Source organism: Amphiura filiformis, chromosome 1, assembly GCF_039555335.1.
Source record: "Amphiura filiformis chromosome 1, Afil_fr2py, whole genome shotgun sequence".
NCBI lineage: Eukaryota > Metazoa > Echinodermata > Ophiuroidea > Amphilepidida > Amphiuridae > Amphiura > Amphiura filiformis.
This window is the reverse complement of record NC_092628.1, coordinates 14,482,389-14,507,645: the sequence shown is the minus strand read 5'-3', so window position 1 is coordinate 14,507,645 and position 25,257 is coordinate 14,482,389. Positions and strand designations below refer to the sequence as shown.

Below are 25,257 nucleotides of genomic sequence, written 5' to 3'. Positions count from 1 at the left end.
ATTTGTATCCAAAATTGTACAAAATTATGGCTGGGCCTGGCCTATTTATTTAATAAATGGTTTGGTTTTTTAAATTTTATTATCATCATCACCGTTTCTCTTAGCTTCTCTTTTTTTAATATAATAGCTCAGTTTAAAAAGGCAAGTACGACATTTCCATGTGCACACTCCGCGCGGAAGACTCGTGATCGTCGGAAATTCACGAAATAGGATAGGGTAACTTACGGGGTGACTTCTGTAAAGGAACGCGGTCCGTGAAAGAGGTAACTTTCCAAAACAATTATCAATAAAGTAAAATAAATGTGCATGAAGTTTTTAGAAGAAAAGGCACTTTTGAATATCATTCGCCTTGACCAAAAATGTCCAGGCCAAAATTGAATGGAGCATCGTTGAAGGCGAAAACGTTAAGCATGTTAAGAAAGGGATGTTTTTCCCAAAAAGGTCATGCAATGAGATGGAAAACTGAGGTTTTCAAAGTTTGCCTTGACTGATACTAGTTCGGAGTGCGGGTCGGGCCTTTTATATATTAGGGGAACGGTAGATTTGGATTCATTTTCTTTTTATAATCTACCCTAACCTCAGGCTTCAAATCTTCCGAAAAATGGATATTAAATAATGATATTTTTTTTCAAAGCAAAAGTTTCAAAATAGTTTCCTGAATTCAACAAATAAACTGTAATTGTAACAGAATATTGAATTAGTATTGTTCACTTTCGTCAATTAAATTGTGATATTTTCGTGTTTTTCGTCAGCCGTTCATCATAAACCTAATCCAAAATCAGGTAACCATCGGTCCATAATCATTACCTTTAGTTTTATATTTGGGCCTAATTGATAATTGATTCAGAGAATCATCATTTATTCTTTTTTATTCGAAATGAACCTTCTAACAGGAGAACTATAATGTATGGTGCTATATTTCCCGGGGCACATTTAATTAAGGTCAACTAGGTACGGCTTCAAATTACTGAACCCTGGACGCTCATGTTGTCTCATGTATAGCTCGCGGCCAAGAGGGGAGATTAACTCACATGGAGTTATTTCGAATTAATAGTCACTTAATCGATGTGTTAATTGACGACTGTCATCAGGAATGTCAAGTAACTGTGTCAATTAATTATTAGGGGAGGGCTAAAATACTGAAGTAACGTGACTAATGCGAGACTCGGAACCGTGTAAAAGACAAAGACTGACTCGCCGCGAGCCGCTTCGCGGCTCGCGGCTCGCCCTCACCGCTTCGCGGCTCGAATTCGCCGCTTCGCGGCTCATCGCGGCTTCGCCGCCCCCCCCCCCCCCCCTTGATCGCGTGTCCCCCACTATCTCGAGTCAGTCTTTAACAAAGACTACTTATAAATAGGCCTACGGCATTGTGCCACAATTAACCATTAATCCAAACACGCAGTAATGCATAATAACCCATGTGACTTGCATGAATTGAATAGGCCTTGTACATTTTATGCAAAACAAGTAAGCATAGACATAATCGTCAATCCTTTTAGTAAGTCACAAATCCAGACATGCATTAATTAAATCATTTCATGCAGAGTAAGTAAAAGCTTAGCCTTAGACATAATCGTCAATTAAGGAATTATGAAGGTAAAATAAACCCATGAGTCACAGTAAGTCACAAAACCCGGCATGCCAATATTATGCTAACTCCCAAAATGTGCTTGCATTAACTTAAAATGTTTAAAATACGCCTGGAAAATGTCCAAAATTTGATCAAAATAAGTTGAATTCGTCAAGTTTCTAAGGGAGACGGGCTGCCCATAGTACCGCCGCCTTGACGCACGAAATGGGAAATGGACTCGGAAATTTTAGAAAATTATGGCATTTTCAGATTTTCTATAGATAATTTTAAATTTGCCAAAATTACTTGCCTTTGCGAACTATTTTGCCAATCAGTGGCGTTATATACTAGTATTATAATCGGCGCGTCGTATCTTTTGCTAATTAAAGCTAATTATCTTCCTATCATGCATATTATTATTTGTTAGGGATTCCCCCGATCATGTGACCGTTGGCCCACGGCCTTACCCGTACATGTGTATTAATCTCGCCACGCCTACAGCAAAATTGGCCAATGACTTTTAATTACTCACTTTTCCAAACTCGAACATAATTTTTATTAATGAACAAAATAATTCAATCGCTCTACAATCTAAATAAGTACATATCCAGTGATATTTATGTAACTTTCGAATATTATTTTGATGTAGGGCCTATATTAAGCCAGAAATCGCGAACTGAATGCCCCGGGAGAGATCGAATTGTGCGTAAACTTGTGTATACAATTATTATTCAACAATGATGATGCTTTCATACTACCAGACAACAGACGCAACCAACTTGTTTGATACGTCATGCAGGGGCATAATTTGTTCATGACGCTTGAATGCACTTATTGTTATTATTATTATTAATTTTGTTATTTATTACAACTTTGAACATAACATCTATCAATTCTCTATTTGACTTTCCAACTTTTAATACGTAAACCTAGGCTACATGATACCCACATTTCCTTTGCACACAATTATCTTTTTTACCAATATCTTTCCCGGCCCCTCTAAAAGGTAACATACGACTCTCAACCTTGCCCTAAAAACATACCAGATTGCTGAAAAACCTAACTAAATGAATACGAAGCAATCAAATTTGACAGTTTAATTTGCTTAAATTTTACAAAACCTAATTCCACGCTGCAAAACTTGACCCTTGTCCAAATTCGCTGGGGAATAACAATTAACTCAATCAAACCATCATTGATCGTCCATGGGAAGTATAAAATGTTTGCTTTATCGTGATATCGATTGATTCGCCCAGAGCTCATTTCCTGAACCATCACAATGAACCCTGACGTCATGAGCGCGCCATTTAATTATGACTTGCCTTATTTGAATAATGAGCTACCATATTGGGTACGATTGATAATTTACGTTGTTGAAAATCCCTCCACAGTTTATATGTGGGACTGGGGCCATAATTGGGTCATAACCACACCTCATCTGAATTATTCATAGGACCACGATCGGTAACCAAACAATATTAATGCGCAAAAGACCACGTTTTGGAGCATTTTTCGTGTGCCAGACCCTAATAATTGTAATTATAATTTTGACGCCTTTAAAAACTGATCAAGTCCACAATTATACATAAAATCATTCTCACCCGATTATGATCCCAAAAATACTCGATCCAGAATCTGATGGCTGCTTGCTTGAGTAGTGTTGACAATTAGATTCGACCGTCCATGCAACAGTGAAACCGGCAGCCGATAGGGACCTACAAATCATACAATCAATTTCCACGATTGTATACGGATATTATAGCTACCGAGACGTCCTCAGAAATATTGATATTACTATCCATTTACATCAAAGTTTAGCATTGCGTTGATGATGCCTGGCTTCTGCGTATTTGTGCTGGAAATCTACATTTTTGTATAACAGCCGCCGATCCAATGCAATTGTACGTAGCGTAATGTGTTTTCGGAATATTAAACTTGATTTTCCGGCACTTTAATTCGAGTTTTGAGATGAACATGGACCAGCCAGGCATCCTTTTTAGACGTAATTCAAGAGAAATTTCTTCCCGATGTCTACTTGAAGGAGTGACATTCATAAATGACCAACAAACACAATCACGCACTAGATGTTTACAAAATCGGTGTCACCCATGCCAACACCACAACACACACAGCAGGGAGCTAGCATGACCGTACCTGGATTGACAACACAATTGGGATCGTCCATTTCTCGCCATGGGTAAATTTGTTTTCCTTTTGCTTCGCCCGTAAAACATTATTTTCTTTGTTTTTGCCTCCTTTGTTTGGTAAATGGTTCAAAATTATAGGGCACATATTTATAAATATGTTACCATATTGTTTTTATTGCTGCCTTTAGCCTGGTACTATCAGACCATACCACATGTCCAAAAGATATGATTTGTATCATTGTCTGTATCACATACTGACGTATTTGCAATAGCTGCCTTGTGTGACCTTTTATTATTGTCATCTAATATTGTGATGAGACACACTGTAAAAATAAATGTTGTAAATTACTGTTAAAGTGTTATCACAATATTACAATCCCATGTGCATTCATAAAATAAGCATGGTGTATGGTGAAATAAAGTAACAACATATAAAATAAAACAATGATAATAAAATCACTGAAGGCTGCTATTGCAAATATGTCACTTTGTGATACGGCTGACAAAATTTATGGCAATTTACCTTTCAAAGTCTTGACAGCTGCTTTCATCCATCTACCTTTAATCCTAACTTTCCCGAGTTGTACTTCACCAAAATTACCCTTGCCTAGAATCTGCCCTGAGAGATTCAAATCTCCCCAAGCAACATCCCACTTGGATGATTTCACATACTCATAGTTCTGGTCGTTGATGTCTTCATATCCATCAACATCAAATGCAAATGATGGGTTTGATCTGGTTTCTTCACGAATAATCTGTTGGTTAACATTTTATAGAAAAGTAAACATCATTTTGCGCTTGGTATACTAGTGGTCTTGAAAGCAAAACAATGACCCCCTATCTTGGGTTAAAAATTTGTATGACCCCCTATGTTTCATGTTTCCCCTCCCTTCTGCATGCACAGATCCTGTTTTGATTATGAAACTTTTGATTGCAACTGTAAAGTATATGCCCGTTGTGTGCGAAAATTAGTCACAAGCCCTTAATAAATATTTATAACTCCTATGTAAAAAAAATATGACCCCCTATTTTTTGTGTATTAAAACTATGACCCCCCCAGCATATTCATAATCCCTGTTCTGGAGAAACTAACAGCCTCTAAAGGGTTTTGAATAGGGTCTATCTGAGGCTAGGATTAGGATTAGCTGTTAGGGATTGTATCAGTGATAGGGATTAGCTCAAACAAAGATGTAGCCATACTCTGGGGTAAATTAAGCTTAAGGTTTGGATGAGGTCTATTAACAGTTAAGGTTTATAGGGATAGTATCAATGTAGAGGAGAATGATTAGGGTTTAGTTTTATGTTACAATTTACAGTTAACACATCCATTATAAATATTACTTTTACACTTATCTTGCGCCGGATATCTTGGAAAATATTGATAACAGTCGCATATCAGGAATCATCTGTCATTTGCCAAGGAGGGTACTAAAGAACTCTATGCATAGAGGTGTATATGCATACCTATACATAGCTGTAAAGTCTTTCCACTGGTCTGTTCCAAAATGACTTCGCCAGAACAGTGGCACAATGGAGCTATTTACAATTTTGCACTATTTTGGCCCAGGATTATAGTGTTAAACATGAAGAAGATGAACACTGCAATTTTGGTCAACTTTCCCCAGGTATATGGAGCTAGTCTGCCATCTAAGTGCTGTTGGAGGACACCTAATATGCCACTGTTGATATTCAAATTTAAGCTCTTACCCTATCCTCATACGGTCTCATTTCATCAGTTGTATTTCCATCATTCTTCTTTCTGATACAGATGACAAAAATAACAACAATGATGATGATGACAATTACGGCTATGGAAACACCTGCAGCTGCTCCAGCATTGAGTCCTGATGGGGAGCCTGGAATAGAAGCTAGTGAATTGTAAAAAAACAACATGGTTAAACAGCAATCTTTACCATGACATAGATTGGTAGGGGGCCAAAATTGCTGACAAAGGCTCATTTTAACTTTTAAATGTCTCATACATGAACATACTGAACATGGTTTATAAGTGTTTAGGATGTGAAAATTCTAAGTGCCATTTTACACTAACCTTCAATACTCTTTGTAAAGAACACATGGCGTTCTGCTTTCCCTATGCCTATAGTATTCTCAGCAGACACATAAACCTCATAGATAGCATCTGGTATCAGATCATGAAGAACAATTTCATGATGCATATCACCAGATCCTCTTACATCCAATGTATCGTTGATAAATTTCTCCATTGATAAATCATCACTGTTTTGAGAAGATGTTTCAATTGGTCTGTAATCAACCTGAACAAATATATAAAATATTTTTATGATATGAACAGTTATTTTATTTTCTCATTTTACTTTCTATATACAGGTAGTACCTTTGGCATCCTGGAATATTTTGATTTTCTCCCCAATCAATATAACCTAAAAAATGAACAACGTGAAATGACCATGACAAAAATTGACTTTCATTGCTGTGGACCAGTTACAAGTTTTATGAAAATCCAGTAGTATTTACTCATTTGACCTCAGATAACCTTGATAAAATTTAGAGCCATCTTATTCCATCCAAGTGTGGCCCTTGTAACTTCCATTTTGACAGTTATATACTTACACAAAGATCTTATACAATGAGATGAGACACTCCGTACAATTAACATATAAATGGCCTATACCGATCAGCGATGTGAGGACAGTGCAAGAGTCATATTTGCCTAGTCTCGGACACGGGTCAGACTGTATGCGGTTATGAACGACAAGTGTCAGGACCACATAATTAACTGGTTGTGTAGGAGACTAGCCTGAGAGTCACATTTTCTGTTCTCAGACTAGCTCCGGAGTGTTGTGGGCTTGACTTACATGGTATAATATAATATCCCCATTAGAGCCATCAGGGTCATTCCAACCAAGTGTGATTCTTGTAGCATCTTTATTAACAGTTACAACATCATCTGGAGGATTAGGCACTGTGAAAAAATATATTAAAAACAAAACTGTTTCATAACAATTTTTTACAGTCACCAAAACAAATATAAGTCCTCCAAGTTTGGTTATAATTCCATTTATGTTGTTTAAAAAGCTACTATATAGTGAAATGTTGACTTTAAAGAGGCTACCTCTTTCAATGTTTCCAACATGGCCCCAATGGTTTGGAATGTAAGCATTCTTTAAAAAGCTGCATAAATTAGCTATGGGGCTTTCCCTATATATCAGTTGGGGGCACTCGTAATAACCGGACGTCTCTGATTTCAAAGACGGGTCAGTGATTTCACATACGGGGGTCTGTGATATCACATACGTCGAGCTTTGTTGACAGTTCGGCACTAGATGCAGCACATCGGAACGAAGCTGAGTGTATTACAATAAGCTTTCCTATGTTTAGCAAATATCTACCTGTGCAAAAATTATATCTATCTGTGCAAATTCTGACAAATGGTCCCAGAACACACTTAGATTGCAATGGCTAAAATCAAATGTTTTGAGGTAAAAAAAATCCCAATTTTACTATCCAATTCATGAATTGGATAGTAAAATTAACAGGCACTCAACATGCTCAACTTGGGCTAGCTACAACCCTGATAAGGCCTATACACAAAACTATTCCCACTGCGCTGGTACGTTCATCAAAATTACTTATATCGTTTGCGACTGGGTTTTGAAACTAGGGAGTATGTGATTTATGAGACGTCTCTGAAATATGATACTGTAAGGTGACATGACGCTTCAAGAGTATTTGATATCAGAGACGTCTTTGAATTAGCAGTGCCCCCGAACTGATATAGCATTGACCAATCATAGCCCAAATCTTATGTTTACTTGTTGACAAATAAAAGCCATCTTCTGCACAGGTGCATAAATTATGTAAAATAGAGAGGGCTCAGTGAATGGATGGAGTTGCCAGGAAATTTTTTTGGGGGCATTAGAGGGGGGCAAAGTGAATTTAAAGGGGGCAAAATCAACAAATTTTGCGCAAAATTACTGCAAAAAGTGGAAATTTTTGTAATTTGGGGTTTTTTTCTGGGTGGGGGCAACAGGGGGAAAGCATTCTGACTGGAGGAATTTTCCCCATGCCCCCCCCGGCACCGCCACTGGAGTTTTAGAACAAACATTACAATGGGGCTGTGGATGCACACTCCAGTGAGCATACCTGGATAAATGAATGGAAGTTTGAGTAAGATCCAAGTTTATATAGCCCTGATAAATAGCTATGTTACAAAAGCCAAAGTTTTACCATTTTGCAGAAAGACAAAGTGTGCAATAGGGGGCAGCATCTGATTAAAGCCATATCATAACATTTTCAAACAAAATAGATTAGCATTTCTTTGCCATAAAATGTTAGCTTTTACTGTCAGATATATCCCCTTTTATTTTGGAGCCGAACAACTACGGCAAAGCAAAGAAAATTGGAATTTACTACCAGCGCACATGTCGCCAATACGTACCACTCCTTCGGTCATGTTATGGTACGACCCTTTGTTGTGTATATCACCGTCCTGCACGCCGTGCACGTACTGTGTGTTATGAACATCGTGTATGCATTCGACTAATAATTCCATCGTAATAATAAAGCGTCGGTTCTGGCGTTTTATTCAAAATCTCGGATTTTGACAAAACTACAGCACTTAGAGTCTTGATTTTTGCAGGGTATATTGGTTTAATAAATTACAATTTAATTGTGTAAAAAAAAGAATTTTAAAAATTCAGTGAGGGCGTCCTCCTCAGTAAATGTTATAATATGGCTTTAAGTGGCACAAAGCCTGCATTAAGGGGCACATCTAGAGCCTGGTTGAGAGTGCATTATTGTATTGGGAAGGAACAGCAATGGATCCAGTCTCATGGCCCTAGGGCATTATATAGGCCTCTGATCCCACCAAGAAGTCAAGATCCAGCAAAGTACATTGTCTCCAGGTTTGCACTCAGTTATCCAGGTCTGGGATTTTAAAGTGTTGTAACATAACTTGCAACACAAACAAAAAGTTTTAGTGGCCAGTTGGTCAACCAAGCAGGATTTTTGTTTACTATACCTTTAGCTATATTCTTTGTAGTACTCCTACCTGGTAGTACACCAGACTCCAAAGTCAATCTCCCTGGATTTGTTCTATCTACTGTTGGTGGTTCAGTCACTAGAGCTTTCATTGTTGTCCTCTTTTTAGTCGTCAGGGTTTTAGTAGTTGGTGCATCAGGAGTGGGAGATGTTGGGGGTTGAGTTGTAGTTGTTGGTTGTGGTTGAGTTGTCATGGTTACAGACACTGGAGTTTTCATTGTTGTTCTCTTGGTTAGGGTTTTAGTAGTTGGTGCATCTGGAGTGGGAGCTGTTGGTGGGTTGGTAGTTGTTGGCTGTGGTTGAGTTGTCATGGTTAGAGACAAAGTAGTGAATGATACAAATGGACTTGGTGTACCTTCCCCTCCAGGACCTTCTCTTACAGCAGTAACATAAAACATGTATGGTGTGCCAGGCATCAAATCTCCAACTTGAGCAATAATGGGAGATTGTCGTTGAATTACTGTTGCAACTATTTGAAATGTGCTAACATCATATACATTATACAAAATTACTGGTCCATCTCCTACATCTTCAGCATTTGTACCCCATGCATCCCATTGAAGTGTTACTGATGTAGCTAGTATGTTTGTTGCCACTGGCTCTCGACTGAGAACAGGAAGAACTGAAAGCAAGCAAATTAGTTTTTAAAATAATTAATTATTACACAAAATATTATCCACTGCAATAATTAAGTAATTTTTATGACAATTTTCGTTTCACTTTCACTACTCAAATTATCAAAATACACTTACCATAATACTGTACTGTGAAAGCTGAAGTGGTGATTTGTGTTCGAGAACTTTGAATATAAAGCAAATAAAAGTTGACTGAATTCCCAGCTGGTGGGTTTACTTCAAAACTAGCGAAGTAAAAACCTCCCCTACTTTCAACAGAAACTGGGTTTCCTGTCTGTTGACCACCTTGTGCATCTTGATATTGGAGTCCAACATCATTTATAGTGACTGTATCAGTGGGATCTACAGATACAATTGCAGTGACAGGTGCTAGCTGATTGGCATTCACTTTCTCATAAGTCACCTCAACAATTGCTGCAAAAAAGAGAAGAGACAATCATTATTTATTGGATTGAGTTAGACACATTACATATGATTCTATTACCCTAAAGCCAAGAATTTTCTGCTTTACAAATGCTAAATTCCACTTTTCTCCGCTTTGTAATTTTAGCACATTTCTGACATAATACAATTTCACAAGAATCTGTGAAAATGACGCATTGCAGCATGTTTGCAGCCCGGCCAATGTGACGATCATTGCTATGTTGCAAAGTTGGGATGGGTGATTGGGTATCATGGCTGCAATGGGAGGTAGGACAGGCGTTGTACGGTAAATCTATGATGGATTTTACTTTATTTTGAAGACCCATTTCATTTAGTATCTTATCTATTTCTTTTTAAATGTATTTTATTCTTTTTCTAGGTCATTTTTGCTTATTTGTTATATTTTTTTCTCAGAAATGCGTTTTCCGCTTTACCTCCGAATTCTGCGGAATTTCCGCAACGCGGAGAATTCGTGGCTTTATATTACCCTCATATGACCCATTGAAAATCGCGCATTATGATTTGTCAAAACGCATTAACTGAAAGCCATGCATTGAAATTATGGGCTCTGAATGAGTATGGAATGCAAGAAAGCGTACAATTTTCTTGTGATATGTGATGTAACTTTCGATGTGGATTTACCTTGATGAAAACAACTTTGATTTTTGGGAAAGAAGAGCCATGCATTGCACATAAACACAATTTAAAATGAATTTACAATGGAAACTGCATAGGCATGATAAACCAAAAAAAAATGAGCCCTGGTGAGAGGGTAAAATTGGAGGGAGGGGTGAAAAATTTTTGGCCCACCAAAAGGGGGGGGGGAAGCAATTTTTGACAAGCTTTAGAAACACAGTACGAAAATGCTTAAATATACCAATTTTCCTGCTCCCAGCAATATATCTAGACCATTTTAGGTTTGCAAATTGGGATCCCAAAAATTTGGCATGTATAAAAGGGGGAAGGGGGACAAATTCCAGTCCTAGATCTCGATTTAGTTCTAGCGATTTCTTCCATTTTAGATCAAGAAAAAATCGCCAGAACTAAATCGAGATCAAGGACTAGAATTGCTGACCCTATACAACGCCCTCATTAGACCGAAAGTCGATGGTCAACAAAACGGCAAGTCCATCACAATATCATAGGACTTATTCTGATGAAGATGTGTGTCACACACTGAAAATTCAAGGTTAATTGAATGTGTGTGCAGTTTAAACTTTAGAAATAGATCTTACTTGTTTGACATGCATCTCCACCCCAATCTGTCTGGCAGCCTAGACTGCATGCACCAGTGTTAAAATTACAATTAAGACTTCCTTCATTGCAGTGACAGGTTTTACTGCATCCATCAAAGCATCCATCATCTGGAAATAATCATCATTGTTGTGATAAATATTTCTGAAATTCATATAGGTTCATTTGTTTTGTTCTTCTTGATTTAAAAACAACAACTTAAGTTCAGCAAAAGTGAGTCTGCATCAGCTTGTGGCTTTTCTGACTGGTCAGGTGAGAACAGAATCACATCAATCAATCTGACCTCTTCACTAGATATTTGACTAATATCATAACTCGTTTGAAGTCTACTGAAACATGCCATGATAGTAATCTATTTGAGGGCAAAGACAATGCAAAAAGCCCCTCACCTCACTAAAAAAAATTGGCAATTTTTTTCAGTTCCCTGAATATTTGTTTTTGAGCTAGGAGGGGCATTTGTTTTTCAAGTTGTATATCACCAGCATACAAAAAACAAGTATAAATGGTACTTTTTCATTGCTGGGCACGATACGCAAGCATGTTGCTTAGTTCAACAAAAACAGCAAAAATGGGGAAAAGGGTCACTAAACTTGGGAACCAAGATGCTGACAAAGGTTTTTCTTCAGGCCTCTTTCTCCTTTTGCCTATTTACTTTTTTTAATTGTCATTTTTTATGCAACCTTACATTCTTTTTATGTTTTGAGCACCAAGAGGTTAGAGAAGGAAAGTCTGCACAAAAATTTACAAATGAGGATGAAAATTTGGTTTTGCCCCCCTCACACTAAAATCCTAGCCACTGTTTGCCATTGTAAGCCTGTTTCAGATAGGGCAGGAAAGCACTTGTAGTAGTGAATAACTCAATTTCTTATTTTTGAAATTGTACCTGTTTCATCTCAAATCAAAGAGCACATAAATACATACATGTTTGACAATTATCGAGGTATGTTCCAGTGTTAGATGCATATGCAGTTGCACATAAACTCAGTCCAGTGATGGGATCAGGATCACACTTGCCACTCTGTCTGTCACATGCTGCAGCATTCAGGCAGTTGCATGGTATCTCACACTGAGTTCCCCAGTTTCCTTGTATACACTCATCTGTTCCAACACAAGATCCTGTAGCCTTGTCACATCGGCAGTTACATTTGCTCAGACACATGTCTCCAAAGTAGCCTATGCCACATTGTACAGGAACTGTAGAAATATAATTTTGTGATAAAAAAATGTCAGCAATCAAGAATTATTTCAGGTATATTTCAGGTATATTTAAAAACACTCAAATAGCAGTCAAAATGGCTGAATTGCATGGTGAATTACAATAATTACAATCAAATTTATATAAAGAAAGGCAGATAATAATAAAATACATACAAAAAACTTGAATTATTGCACAATACATACTCAATGCAAATTTTAAAAGGTACAATCAAAGAATTAATAAATAGCTGTAGCTCATACTCAACCGAACTAACCCCAACACCATATCTCAAACACATCCCTGCACACACCCCCACACCCCCCCCTCCCATACCCATACACACCCACCAACATCCACTGATGCACTCCTCCACTTACCATTCCACAAAAACTCAACCTAATAGAATATCAATGTGACGGCATAATAAAAAGATATAATAATATGACAGGAGAGGGAATTGCATTTTAGGGCTTGGGCTACCAAATCATACCAGCCCCTCCCATCCATCCATTCACACAAAAAAATGAATCAAACCAAATCACTAGATGGACAGGAGAATACTAAGCATGATTCAAGAGTTCAGCCATGTATGGAACTGGGCTTTCCTTGAATCTTTTGGTTTTCCACCTGTAACTCTTGACTTTAGGGGGCTTTCTTAGGGTCATTGAGGATGAATAGTCAGTGGCAGGGAACCATCTGGAGAATTTTTTTCAGATGCATGTGCTTTGGAGGCAAACTCCTTGAAAATTTGCCGTCTACGGGAGTGTAGAGGCTCAAGATCTAGAGTTGCAAGGAGTCGGAGTAAGATTTATACTTCCAAGGAGCAGCTTACATACACGTTTCTGAATTCTCTCCAAACGGTCCTCCTGGCTCTGAGCGAGACCTGCATGCCATAAGGGGGCTGTATACTCTAACACTGGTCTCATATAACCTTTGTAGACAGAGAGGATTTCACCTGCGTTGAGACCTGCTTCTTTAAGTTTACATAACATGAACATTTTTCCATTAGCTTTGGAATGCATATTGTCTACCTGGCCTTGCCATTTCAAATCATTTTGGATGATAACTCCCAGCCACTTGACTCTCTGGACTACTGCCAGGGAGTGCTCAGAGATGCGTAGATCAACGTCCGGGGGATTGTTTTTACCAAAGTACACACTCATGGCTTGGCATTTGCTTGGATTCAACTTAAGTTTGTTACTGACAGACCACTCATGGAGAGATTCCAAACACTGCTGTACCTCAGTGACATCATCAATGGCTCTATTTTCACCTATTGTAAGGTTGTCAACATACTTCCAAACCTTCATTCTGTTGTCATCAAACTTAGTGAGCGCATCATTGATCATGCCTAAAAAGGCAATAGGGCCAATGATAGTGCCCTGAGGTACACCACCATGTAATTCTACCCACTCAGAGTAAGTGTTTTTGTACTTCACTCTTTGTTTCCTCCCAGAAAGGAAGTCCACCACCCACTGCACAAGGGAAGGAGAAACACCAAGCTTGAGAAGCTTTGTGACTGTGATCTTATGGTCAATTAAATCGAAAGCCTTTGAAAAATCTGTTAGCACAAGAGTGCCAACATTTTTTGGTTTCTCGGCCCCTGACATCAAGTGGTGATAGACATCAACAAGGCAGTGGGTGGCAGACAATCCCTTCTGGTTACCAAATTGTCTTTGGTCTACATGGGGCTGAATGGCATCCACAATCCATTTGCAAACTCTTCCTTCAGCGACTTTCGCAAGGCACAAAGTTAGAGAAATTGGACGCAACTTGTCGATTGAAGGCGGAGCTTGCTTGGGGATTGGGATGACATTGGCTTCCTTCCACTGGGTAGGAACAATACTTTGCTTAAGGGATGCATTGATTATATTTGCTACCGGCTGGCTCAACTCATATGCATACTCTTTAAGAAGCCGTGGTGGGATATCATCAGGACCCCCTGCTTTGGCAACTTACTAAGATCATGGTTGAAGTATATTATCTTGGTTTCCCATATATGCCTAGCATTTATTATGGGGCTTATTACTAGTATCTTATCCATGGGACTTTATTTTTATTTCATGTAACTGAACTTTACTAATTAATGTGAAGAGGGATATGTTCAAGACTGCCATATTATGTGAAATTGAAATACAAAAGCCAAAACTCATTATTCTGTTGTTCATATTTACTGCAATTCTTTTAATATTAACATTGAATCTGACATCACTTTCAGGTACAAAAAATTTTGAATAATTTTGTTAATGACATGATAGCCAAATTTTGCTATATGCATATTTCTATTATTCCAGAAACTATGACCATGCACAACTATTTTTAATCTTTATCATTAAATACATGTCATTTAACATTTAGACCTAACAGAAATTACTCATGGTGTTACTAATTTTCAACATGTTATTATAATTTCTATATTTTCCTACTGCATGATAGCGTAATTTTATTCTTTGTTTTCTATAAATATTTGTCTTTATAATGTCTTTTGGCCTGTATTCATATTCAGTGTTCTATTATCTAAGATACATACATAATAAAGTAATAATGATAAAGCAAGCTTACTTTGGCAGTTAGTTCCTGACCATCCAATAGCACAAGACCCTGACATACACTCTCCTGTAAAACCATTACAGCTGATTCCATCTTCACAATGACAGTGCTCTGTACAACCAGCTCCAAAAGTCCCAGAAGCACATGCTGAGGAGAGATGCTCAGAGTGATTATGTGCATTTTGGAAAATAGTTAACTTATAAATACCATATTTGCCCTGATAATATGCCATGCGCGCTTACTACGTAATTTGGTGCTTTAAGCTCATGCGCATTTACACTGTTTTATGAATATTAAGTCGGACCGTTAATTTTCCATAAAAAAATGTATGCTGTTGCAATTCAAACTAGAAAAAAGAACTGTAGAAATCATCTTGCATACAACCTTTGATAAACTTGATGCTCAAAATTTTTAAAATACTGCATGTGTATGTCAGCACTTCAAAAAAACTCATTATTGTGTTTTATATTATATTTCAGGTATATTTTATTAAATGTCATAGCAGTATTAAAACACTGAATTGCGACACAATTTACAATTTATAAACATCAAAATTTACACATTAATTAATACAACATACAAATATATATCTATGTACAGTTTCAAAGTAATATATTACTACATCAAAAAAACATATCCAGTGAAATGTGCAATGACATCACCGACTGCAATAGAGAAAAAGAAGTATAGGAAGATTGTATCTTACATTGCTGACACGCTGATCCCAGTCCTGTCATACAGCTGCATCCTACAGGATCTGGCATACACAACACATTGCCTATACAGGATGATCCTCCAACAGTCACACCACACTCGTGATCACAATTCCAACCAAATTTACCCGTAGAACAAGCTATAAATTATATTTTCAGAGAGAAATAAAATAACAGAAGTCTTGAAATTGAGAACTAAATGTGGTGCAAACTCTACCTTTCTAACTATATTTCCTTCCTTCCTATATACGTGCATACCTCAAATTGAGTATTGGAACCTAGGATTGATTGCAGATATCAGAACCGGGGATGGTCCCCCTTCTCTTTTCGAATAGCTCTGACACTTAACGTGCACAGGGTTTGACTCTTCCTGTACACGGGACCAACGGCTTTACGTGACTTCCGAATCACGGACGAAGCACATACACTACCTATATCTGCACGTGATAAGCAGTGTATGGGGGCGAGAAGAAATTCTTCAATTAAATTCTGAAATTAATAACTGAACTGAATTGAAGGATTTCTGACCATATAGGAACTTTTGGGAGGGAAGAGAATTTTCACCTAAGGCAAGCCCAAGGCTCGAACCCTCGTCGATCGTATCTCCCGGCCGGCAGCGCAACGCCTTAACCACTCTGCCATCTCGCCCTATAGACTGTAACAATAAAAATTATAAAATTGCAATTTTGCTTTTTAAAAAAAAAAATAAGAGAGCTAGATCATGGCAACAATATGTTTTATGCAATGGAATCAGTAATTTACATCTTAGTTAACAGAAAAACTTTACTACCGTATTTTGGGCTTCAACGCAATGCTCAATTAACTAAATCGTGCAGGAAACAGCTGGGCCACTTTTGACATTTTTGCACATATCAAGCTTGCATCACGTAAAAATTGACCTTCATGATTAGCAATTGTGTTTTTGTTTTTCAAAAAAAAAAGGTGGAGTAGCGTAAATATGATATGCAGTAGAATAATTAATAACTTAGGTAACAGAAATTTACTTCGTTTCTTTTCTTGTTCAGGTTCAAACGCTATGCCCGATTTGATTAAATTGCCTGAGTTGAGCCACTTTTTGCCATGTTGACACGTATCAAGTTTGTACCACGTAAAATGAACTTTCATGCAAAGGTTTTCATGAATACCAGCATTTGAAATAATAGGCATGTCCTTGTATCAAATACCCGTGAAAGTAGGTGCAGACCCGCAAATTTCCTACGGTACGGGTCTGTGTGTCCCGTAAAAATTGAACCAAGCAAAGAGCAGAAAATTTGTTGTTGTTCCACTGAAAAATCTGGTTTACATAATACGTCCAGCTCCCCATGAGTACACTTTCATTTCAGTTTCCCATCAAGTTTTCAACACAGGTTTTCAATTTTCTACAATCTACATACCAAAATCGCCATAACTACTTCGACAACGACATACTGTGACTTACGACTGCTTCTACCTATTGTTGAAGTGCAGCTTTGCGCCCAAAGTGGTACCGTCCCCGAGCTCACACACTATTACTGTATTATTTTCATATCATCATTCTGTATTATAGTATTCTTCACATTTTAATTTTTGATTATTTTCTACATGTAATTATATTTTTATATTGTCTGATCTGTGGACCTCTTGGGAAATCAGTACTTAAGAAATAAAGGGTAATGCATTATACCCAAATATACTTCTAGTGCCCGTTTCTATTCATCGTTATGTATTCTTCTCCTGTGCATTATTTTCGCGAACTACTTCGCATGCAGGTTTATATAAACCTGCATGCTAAACAATACATTATCTAAAACCCGCACGCTAAACAATACATTTTAGATAATACGTGCACGCTCAAATACTAGAAATACTACTTTCACATTACTATATAACTTATATAACTATGTTCGATATATATACCACCAAAAAAGTACGAATATACATTCTGTGGTGTTAAAATAGTTATAGGGTATGGTATTTTTTTTTGTGCACTTTGTAAATCATAGGTTACAAACTGTTCTATTTTGCAACTATCATTGCCATAAATTATGATTAATGAACTCAAATAAATCAAACATCAAATGAGAATAATCGAGCTTCTATTAATTAAAAAGGGCTAAAACAGGTGGACCTGTTATCTGTCATCTTATACAAGATGAAACCATTACAAAATATTCAGCATTTTACAAATGAATTACATGTAGGCCTATATCTAAGATAACATAAACACGCCCAGGAAACACACACTAGCGCATAATATCATGATCATGCTTTATAATACTGAACAAATTGAAAAATTCCACTGTCGTGTGTTTCAACAATATTAGTAGATTTTAAAGTTCAAATTGTAGAACTATAAAGTCCAGTTGATATTGATATATAAGTTTATTCTCTCATCTCCATTCACCGTAGTACTACATGTAGTGGGACGTCAAAATCGATTGTTTCTAGGTCAACTGCTTCAGTGCTCTCTGTGTTCGGAACCACGATATTAAATGATCACAACATAAAGTCAATTGGTTACAAACCATGCGTGAATAAGCTACTAAAGTATGACGTATGGCGCAATCAATACCATTGATAGCTAACTTCTACAGTGATTGATTTTCTTGACCAGTTACTAGTACATGCTACCTGGTCAATGACCTGACGGTGTTTTTAAAATTTAAGATATTTTACCTAATATTCAAACTAATATAATGAATGCAGCCATTAATATTGCCTATTGTTTTAATACACTCAAAGTATATGACGGATAATGTACTCGTGCAAATGCATTCGTCAAGATAATCGCACTTGCCATGGAGTTATTGCATTTAGCTTCGAGAGCTAAATGCAATAACTCCATGGCAAGTGCGATTATCTTGACGAATGCATTGCACTCAGTTCATTATCCTTATCATAATGTGTCCAATGCAGTAAAAACGTAAATAATGGGTGAGGTGCAGCCGTACCCATTATTGAAACGTTTTTTACTGTTTTGGCACAAATATTTTAAGTTGTTTACTTCAAGGTGGAGCGTGTACGCGTATGTGACAGCACATATCGCAGAAATATTGCACGCATAACCAAGCATAATGCTGTGCGTATAATGTGTTACGGCGCTTGACCCATTATTACAGAATAATGGGCTCTCACATGACATGTTTTAACAAATCACAGTGCGAGATTTGAAAAATAGGTCGTAAGAGTAATAGAATTATGTATTGAAAGAGCTTACCAGAATAAAGATAGATTGAATGAATGAATGATTGAATATAACATTAGTGCACAAGCAGGTTATTGCTAGTTATTGTTTCTATAGTCTACACCAACATTTAATATTTCATAATAGTCGGCCCCTTAAGAATGAGTGAGGACCCTTGAAATTTCAAAAGCAAAGATCCAGAAGACCCTTGGATTTTTTTTCTTATTTCAAGGCCTGATGATGAATACCACTTCAAATGCCCCATTATTTACAATTAAGAACACTGGCCAGATGGCTCATGATTCAACTCAAATCAGTCACATTTGCTACACAAAGACACTGCCAAAAGTGGCCCAAGCTGTTTTTGGACTACTTTACACAATTGGCCATTTCTTCACTTGTAGACCACCGATTTTATTGAACTAAAGCTTATGCAATAGCTTATAAAATGACGACCAAGTAAAACTCAATACAATCAATAAGTGAAATTTTGGTTATTTTGATATGGCGAATTTGCATGGCCCTTTTCAGTGGGCTTCGGCAGAGACAAATGCACCAAAATGAGGCCTATATGCTAAGAAGTGGGTGTATTTGGGCTATTTTCCTCTCAAAAAGCAAGTTGGGTAAATGAAAAGTAGGATATTAATAGGTCATTAAAACTTTACTTCATATATTGAAAATCAGAATTACAAAGTCTGTGTGGCACTTCCCTGTACAATATTTTGAAGACCACCTAGACAGTCTTTCACTTCATCCAGGACTTCATGTACAGGTCTATACTATGAACAACCCTGCAAATACTACTACAGACTGCCCGGGATGGTAAGTTAACACTTCTCTTACTAAGAATTGAACTGAACTTAGATATGGCACTCTCATATGATTCATTTTCTCAACTCCAAAATCTACAAGCACTAAATCTTTCCCTTAAATGTTCATTGTTCATCATTGTTTTAGGATCTACATGTAGTTCTCTTAATTTTGGCACCAATTGCCAGAACTTGGACAACATATACCTGTAAGACAGTTCCCATGAATCCATGCCTACATATACACTCTCCAGTCTTGTCATGACATATGCCTCTATTAATTGTAACAATTATCACATATACTCCAATAATTATGGCCTGTACATACCTGTAAGACAGTTAGGTCCCATGAATCCAGGTCTACACACACACTCTCCAGTCTGGTCATCACATATGCCTCCATTGTAACAGTTATCACAGATTCCATTGCAGAATGGTGTACCCCATTTACCAGCAGGACATGCTGTAACACACATGAACATGCTACCCGGGTCAATAGTCATTTAATATCAAAAGATTTAGTTACTCTTTTGTTTTGTTTTGCATTTTGAAAAATGTAAGGTAAGAAAAACAAGCTTATCAAAATGATTGGTACCCATCACTTGTCATTGATAAATAAATAAATAAATAAATAAATAAATATCGGTGTTTTATTTAGCCTTTTCCCAGATCTCAGAGGGATAAAAGCGCTGTAAATTCGCTGCCATGGTGAATCATCACAATAAGATCGCATCAACTAGGCCAGTTGCAGCCACACCTGGCGCATACCTATCTGCACTTAGATTGTAACATCCACCGATTATCAGTGCAGCTCCCCAAATTCCATTGGGTGAAGGAAGTTTTTGATAACCACACAACTAATCACCGATTTTTGAAAGCAGGAGGAAACCGGAGATACTGGAGAAAACCTGTGAGAGCGAGCATGAAATCGGGATAAACCAAGCGCACATGAGTCCTTGGGCCACGTCGGGGCTTGAACCCAGGGACCTCAGTGGTGCAAGGCGAGGGAATAACCGCTGCGCCAACTTGCCCTGATACATCAAAATAATTTGTATATTAATTGTATATTTCGCCCCTATGGTACATAACAATTTTTTCTTTCAAAATCTGCATTTGATAAATATCCCCCTTTTGGGAAAATGCATTGCTAAATAGAGGAAATAACGGTAAATAAAATACAATAATAAATGACCATGTTTTTGCTTAACATACCTCTAACAATAAGCCTTATAAGACTGAACAGAAAATCCTCTCTCATGCCATCCCAATAAATTGCATACACATCCGCATCCTCCACTGATACAGAAGATATTTCAAATGTCTTTCCTCCTTCTTGCACTATTCCAAACTGATCTTGACTTTGTCTCTCCCAGCGTGTATCTGTGCTTAATGATTTGCCTTGCGGAGTTATAAGGATTTCTGTTTCAAGAACCACTCTCTCCCCTACACTGGCGGAAACAGAGAACTGCCCATTTGCTGGTTGAATACGTCCTAGTTAATGAATGCACATTGAAGTGAAAAAAAGATGGTTCTAGTAAGCAGTCAACATAAAACTGATTGCTTTATAGCACTTGATATTAATATCATACTAGGTCTTGTGATGCTATCGGATCTTTCTTCTTCCTTTATTAAAGTCAAACATCATGTTTAGCATAGTGCCATGAACTTATAGGAATTTTACATTTCACTTTACTGCATGGCTAAATCAATTATTTGCACTACTGAAGTCAATCACATCAATTTGCAAGGGGGCGTTTATTACAGGGATGTGACATCACCAACACTGAAACCCCCAGCCATGGGTAGTGCTTTACAAAACAAAAATACCAATTTCCATTGATAGTCATGTTTTAAAATTTGAAGTTGCATTTTCAACTCCATATAATTACCTGATTGATCTAATTTACCTGATCATTTTTTGTTCAACAGCCTTACTTACCATTTGTGAAAATTATAGTCAATGCATTCCATACACTTCCACAATCAAAACTAGAGGGCCTATTTAGCATGCAAATATGGCTATACCAAGTGGCGTAGCTTGGGGGTGTACGGCTGTCTGTACACAATGAGCCTTGGTGAAAAAATTAGGGGTCAACAATTGACAATTTTGTGTCCAGGGTGAAGAAATGGTGTATCCTTCATGTATGAGAGCACCAAACAAATCCTAACTCTAATCCTAACCCTAACCTTTATCCTAACCCTAACCCTTACCCTAACTAACCCCAACCCTAAATCCTAACCCTAATCCTAACCCTAAATCCTAACCCTAACTCTAATCCGATCTATTAGTATTTCATGCTCTCTTACACTAAGGATAAACCGAAAAAACATAGTACATATTGGCCAAATCTGAGATGTGATCCTCCTCTTTGCCTGTTTACATGCATTGTTTGAAAACAAATTTGATCTGCTGCACCCACTACACCAGGCCTTTTCAAAGGGCAGCCCGCGGGCCAAATCTGGCCCGCGGCCGGGCACTGATTAAAAAAAAAAATTTTTAATTATCTAAAAAAATTAAAAAAAACAAAAATTGTTCTTAAGAGTTCATGCAAAATTTGTGTTAAAAATAGGTTAAACCTCTCAGCTTCCAGGGGCCTCCACCCCTGGACCCCTGCAAACCTTAGGGCCCCTGGATCCCACCCGCTAAGACGCACCGCTCTATTGATTTTTTTGGCCCTTCAACATTATTGTTCAACATAATTTGGCTCTTGAAACAAATTAATTGAGGACCCCTGCACTACACCTTTACATGGATACATCACCACCATAGGTCAAATATATTTCGAGCCCAGGGCCCAAAAACGCTGAAACAAAAGGCGGTCGGGCCGTTTCTTAATAAATAAGGAAAATTCAAAATTTTCCATTGACACAGGCACATGAACTCCATGGTATATATTATGGGTCCCGTTGCCCAAACTGTTAAAAAAACCACTAAACTAAATTAAGTAGCTGCTGCACTCCCAGTTGGTACACTAATAGTACTTAAGCATTATGTTAACATGTGTACATGATTAGCCCTATAGGCCAATATTATGAGGACAGGGCCCCAAATGTTAAAAAAGGGCAATTTTTTCTAAGCAAATAATAAATTTCTTAGCAAATAAAAGCAGCTTCAGGACTATAAGGCCAAAAAAAAAGTTGTGTTTGTCCTCCACCACCCGCTCCTCAGTTTAAGGCCTGACCAATATTTTTTTTTCTATTTTTTAATTTTATTTTTGGAATAAATGAAAAATTCAATTTTCTTTTTCAGATTTGGAGTATCTCTGGACCTAGTTAGAGCTAAATGGCGGGATCATTCATGGTTTAAAATAAAAAGCCCCAACACAAAAAAAAAAATGTGTCTTCAATATGCAAAGTTTTAATTTGTGTTCATGTCATAATCTATTATTATTAATGACTTCAAAATGTATTTATATCCATTTTTAAATCATTAACAGACTATGACATGAACACAAATTATAACTTAGCATATAAAGTCACCATGAATGATTGTAGCTTTTAGCTCTAGCTAGGTCCAGGAATACGCTAAATCAAAATTAATTTTTTTTTTTTTTTTTAAATCCGCCTGCCCGCACCTCCTCTTTCAAAGCTGTGGAGGACAAACAAACAATCATTTTTTTTGGGCCTGAGTTGCAGGTACATATATGATAGGACCCCTTCAGCATTCTCTTGGGAATTCAGTTGAAGAGATGTGTGCATGCAAGTATAGCCAGGTTTTTGGAACCAAGGGGACACAAAGTTGAACTTGTTAATGTACCACCAAAAATATTTTTGCAAAGGAAAATTATGAATTGTTGGCCATTTTTTTTGCTCAAAGTGTTCCAGAATCTAAAAATTGGGAGAGGGCGCAAGCGTGAAGTATGCGCACATGTTATGACTATGCAAGTAATATGGGAAATATTACCAACCTGTAGGTTAATGAGGAGTATGCAGGTAACACAGATTTTTTATCCAAGTGGTGGAATGACCAATGAGATTGCAGAATTCTTATCAACTAAAGGATATAAACATACATATACATGAGCCTCTACTTTAATTTGTACTTACTAGCATTAGCCAAGATTGTGACTGGTACTCTAGTATTAAACCCTCTACTTGAAGCATAGCAAACAAATATTCCTTGAGATTCTATATCAATTGGTAAATCAAAAGTTGCTTTACGAAGAACCTGGTTTGGGTCATTCACAACTCCAGATGGAACAATAAATGTATCATATGGAGAAACATTCCCTCTCCTAACATGTCTAAAACTAACTATATTATTAACTTGAGCAGTGTCTGGATCACTAAGCAGACAAACTATTGAAGTTCCACTTTGAGTTGCGCCGTAAGGAGATGGTGCAACTGACATCAAGTGCACAGAGTCACCTGGAAACAAAAATATATTAACACAAATTAAAAATTTGAGCTCCAGGGGCTAATAATCATGGTACTAGTATACCAGGGCTAGAAATTTGGCACAACTTGATTCTCAGAAGTATATTTCCGAGAATCCACTTTGATTCTCATAAATATTTTCTGTGACTGTGAAATATTTAAGTAAATGGAGGAGAATACTGGGAGGAGAATAACAGATTCTGTTAATTTCTTTACTGAGAATCAAATTTTCCAAAAAAATGTTCAGGTCAAAATCGTACCTATATTTTTTTACAATTTTCTCTAAAACTAAGCATTTTTACATAAAGCTGATGCCACAGTTGGATTTGCCTGATTATTTGCAACTCTAAATGTGTATAGTTTTATACAAATTAGCTCAACAATTCAGAACTATTAGGCCAAAACATTAAATAATTCCTGAGTTAAAGCCATAATGTACAATCTTATAATATGAAATTGTTTTTTTTTTCAAACATGATTTTTTGGCATATTTATAATGTTTACACATGTCACAACTTCCACCTAATTGGAATCAGCCAAATTTGTTGTGTTTGTAAATCAACAGAGCAAAGTGCGACATAAAATCATAATTCATAAAACTATGACTTTACGTCCACCTATAGAACTACATGTTAAACAGACAAAATAACCAGTAGGGTTTCTTTCACTTTACCTTGTTATTTCAGCTCAAAATGGACAGAAAACCTTCCCTACAATTATTACTAGTATTATTTCAGCATTTTGAGTATAGAATAACAAATTTAAAATTTGAAGGAAATCATTTAAGATCAACCTTAAAGCTCTCCAGTTGATTTGAGCACAGGTATATACAGTGTTCAACCAAGTTCAATGGTAAGTATAACAGGAAATGAGTTTAGTAAAATAAACATAGACCAACAGGTCATACACAAATTGTAAAATGCAGTCCTTATCTTTTCCCCCTATAACTGTTACTTACCTACAATTTTTTGCCAAAGCACAACCAAAATGAACCAAAACATTCCTTGATAAACCCGAAAAGGGTGACACGCATAGAAGGTAACCATTTTGACTATTTTGTTTGGTGCTGCATGCTGAGGCATATGCATGTAGAACTGATATACATCAGTTCCTGATTTGCTACAAAAGGTTAGTCATTCAGGCATAAACACGAACTTGTTTGTGATATTGTAAAGTTCAGTTGCAGACAAAGAAAAAACTCCCCCGGTACCAAAAAGGAAACAAATTTAAAATCATATGTTTCTACCTATTCTAACTTTGTTTACCAAAAAAAAAAACCACACATGTCCAATATACCAACTTACAATAATATTGACTTTGAAGATTTAACATAATGGTATACTCAGTGGTGGCACCAGGATTTTTTTTTTTGGGGGGGACAAAGTGAATTTCGGGG

The 25,257-nt window shown here is 37.0% G+C and overlaps 1 protein-coding gene across 1 annotated transcript in view; it reads right to left on the bottom strand.

The window, feature by feature from the left end:
• Window positions 1-24,949, bottom strand: part of LOC140155982 (angiopoietin-1 receptor-like) — a 68,401-nt gene extending 43,452 nt beyond the window's left edge. The window contains exons 1-14 of the mRNA XM_072179027.1: window positions 24,820-24,949; window positions 23,532-23,852; window positions 20,697-20,975; window positions 19,813-19,947; window positions 15,506-15,652; window positions 14,812-14,946; window positions 11,973-12,245; window positions 11,033-11,161; window positions 9,492-9,788; window positions 8,750-9,361; window positions 6,555-6,661; window positions 5,768-5,993; window positions 5,425-5,585; window positions 4,241-4,472 (exon numbers count right to left, since the gene is read on the bottom strand). Coding sequence (XP_072035128.1) covers window positions 4,241-4,472; window positions 5,425-5,585; window positions 5,768-5,993; window positions 6,555-6,661; window positions 8,750-9,361; window positions 9,492-9,788; window positions 11,033-11,161; window positions 11,973-12,245; window positions 14,812-14,946; window positions 15,506-15,652; window positions 19,813-19,947; window positions 20,697-20,975; window positions 23,532-23,852; window positions 24,820-24,949 — 3,184 coding nt within the window. The remainder of the gene's footprint in view (window positions 1-4,240; window positions 4,473-5,424; window positions 5,586-5,767; window positions 5,994-6,554; window positions 6,662-8,749; window positions 9,362-9,491; window positions 9,789-11,032; window positions 11,162-11,972; window positions 12,246-14,811; window positions 14,947-15,505; window positions 15,653-19,812; window positions 19,948-20,696; window positions 20,976-23,531; window positions 23,853-24,819) is intronic.
• Window positions 24,950-25,257: the final 308 nt, after the last annotated feature.